The 1,952-nt window shown below is 52.8% G+C and overlaps 1 protein-coding gene across 1 annotated transcript; it reads left to right on the forward strand.

Moving 5' to 3' along the window:
• Positions 1–264: 264 nt before the first annotated feature.
• Positions 265–1,946, forward strand: LOC102240768 (hydrocephalus-inducing protein homolog; the record flags this gene model as incomplete). Its single annotated transcript, XM_005853037.2, has 2 exons — positions 265–533; positions 1,772–1,946. Coding segments are annotated over 2 exons (444 nt in total), but the record flags the coding sequence as incomplete, so codon positions are not given.
• Between the last annotated feature and the right edge of the window lie 6 nt (positions 1,947–1,952).

Genomic DNA, 1,952 nt, shown 5'->3' on the forward strand with positions numbered 1-1,952 from the left:
AATCCTCATACACATTTACACATTTCCTCTCTACCTCCTCTTTCTTCCTATCTCTATCACTCTCTAAAAATCAATGGGAAAGATATCCTTGGGTGAAGATTAACAACAATAACAAATTTAAAACAAGAAGAAAATTCTCTTCCACACGTTAAATGTCCATTTAGGCTGAAATGGAGCAAAATAAAGACCCATCTCCCCAGGTTCAGGGCTGAGCGAACCTTTAGACCCTCCGAAGCACCCTGCCCTCTGCACACACCTGCTCAGGCAGGCGCAGGGGTCTGACGGGTGGGAGAGCAGGCCCACCGAGGGCTGTGGGGAGGAGCTTCCGGGGAGACCACCAGCAGTTCCCCTTGTCCTCGCACAGATCTTGCGGTCACTGAAGGGCTACGACTCCTACAACACCCTGCTGCTGCCACCCCGCGTCCCTGGGGAGAAGCTGCCCCCAGAGGTGTACGAGTACTTTAAGGAGATGAAGCAGTCCAAGGAGGAACAGATGAAGGCGAAATACCTGGAGGCTCTGGCTCAGGACAACGGTGAGAGCTCCTCTCAGGGGCCGGATCCGCTACTGCCCTGGCTTCTTTGAAGGGTCCCTGGGCCAGGCAGGCGCGAGGTGCCTTAGGCATTTTATTTCTAATCCTTACAAAGTGGTACCGTTAGCCCTGGTGTATGGGTGCGCAGAAGGGACACTTTCTGCTCTGGAAAGGCCCTGTCTTCAACTACAGTCACAGTCTGGGTACTCGGGAGCTAGGGCTTCAGTTATGAGCTTCAGGGGAGCCAATAAGCCCCCACAAACATGCTATGTTGAAAGCACTGAGCTGAAGTGCTGGAGGGAAAAGATCAATGAAACAGCCCCTGCCTTGGAGAGGTCACAGGAAGTGGATGGAGGGAAAGACATCGCCTCTCAGGGCTGCCTGGTGGCCCGGGGTACAGAGCTGAGAGGCTGTGACGTTCAAAGGACGTCACGAAGTCAGGGAAGGGCCGCGTCCCTCTCAGCCCATCCCACTCCGCAGCTGTGGGCTCCTTTCTCCCCTTGGCCCGTTGAGGAGCCCGGGACGGGGACACTCTGCTTCTTCCCAGTGCTTCCCGGGCCTCTGCTCACTCTGCCCTCTCACCGTCGACCATCCTGCTCCCCTTCCCACACCGCGTCCAGGGGAGGCCGCGGTCGCAGGCCGCATTGCCACCTTCACGAGAGAGCTGCAACCTCTCTGGCTCAAATCCAAACCCTCAGCAAAGAGGATGCCTGGACCCTGGGGTGGGGGTGGACGTCAATGTATACAATCCCAGCCGTCCTGTGCACGCACCCCCTGAAGCGCTGTGGGATGGGCGATGAGGGGGGTGCTGGGCCGACAAGAGTCAATATGCTGAACACTCAGCAGGGGGAGATGTCCATGACAGTTACAGGGAAAAGCAGGTTACAAATTGGTGTGTACAAGACTGGTTTTGGAAAGTTAACCGCGTGAGAGGTTGCTAGCTCTCCTGTACTGGTATCATAAAACCAAGCTGCGATTCCTCTGTCACCATTTCTTTATCGATATCTCTTTTTGAAACTGAATTTTATAATTTTTTTGCTTTTCGGAATTTTCCAAATTTTCTGGAGCAATAATTTTGGGGATATTTTATGTTAAAATGTAGAAGCACTCTGGGCAGAGAAACTGCAGTTCTTGTTGATTTGAGCTGGATGATCCAGGATGATAGTAACCAGCAGTTCTCTTTGTCGTTTTCCTTTTTCACCCACTCTCTCTTGTCCCCCCACCACCACCACCACCAGCAGAAGACGAAGATATACCCTTGTCGGAGCAGGTAACGGTCTCCAACGTGAAGAGGGGCTCACTTAGCCGAGGGATCTCTGTCACATCCGACCTGGAGGACTGGGAGGAGTCCAAGAACAATCCAGATGATGAAGAGGATGATGACAGCCTGGAAAAACTAGTGTTTCAAAGTAACCAGTATTT

This window comes from Myotis brandtii, unplaced genomic scaffold (genome assembly GCF_000412655.1).
Source record: "Myotis brandtii unplaced genomic scaffold, ASM41265v1 C42667144, whole genome shotgun sequence".
NCBI classification, from domain to species: domain Eukaryota; kingdom Metazoa; phylum Chordata; class Mammalia; order Chiroptera; family Vespertilionidae; genus Myotis; species Myotis brandtii.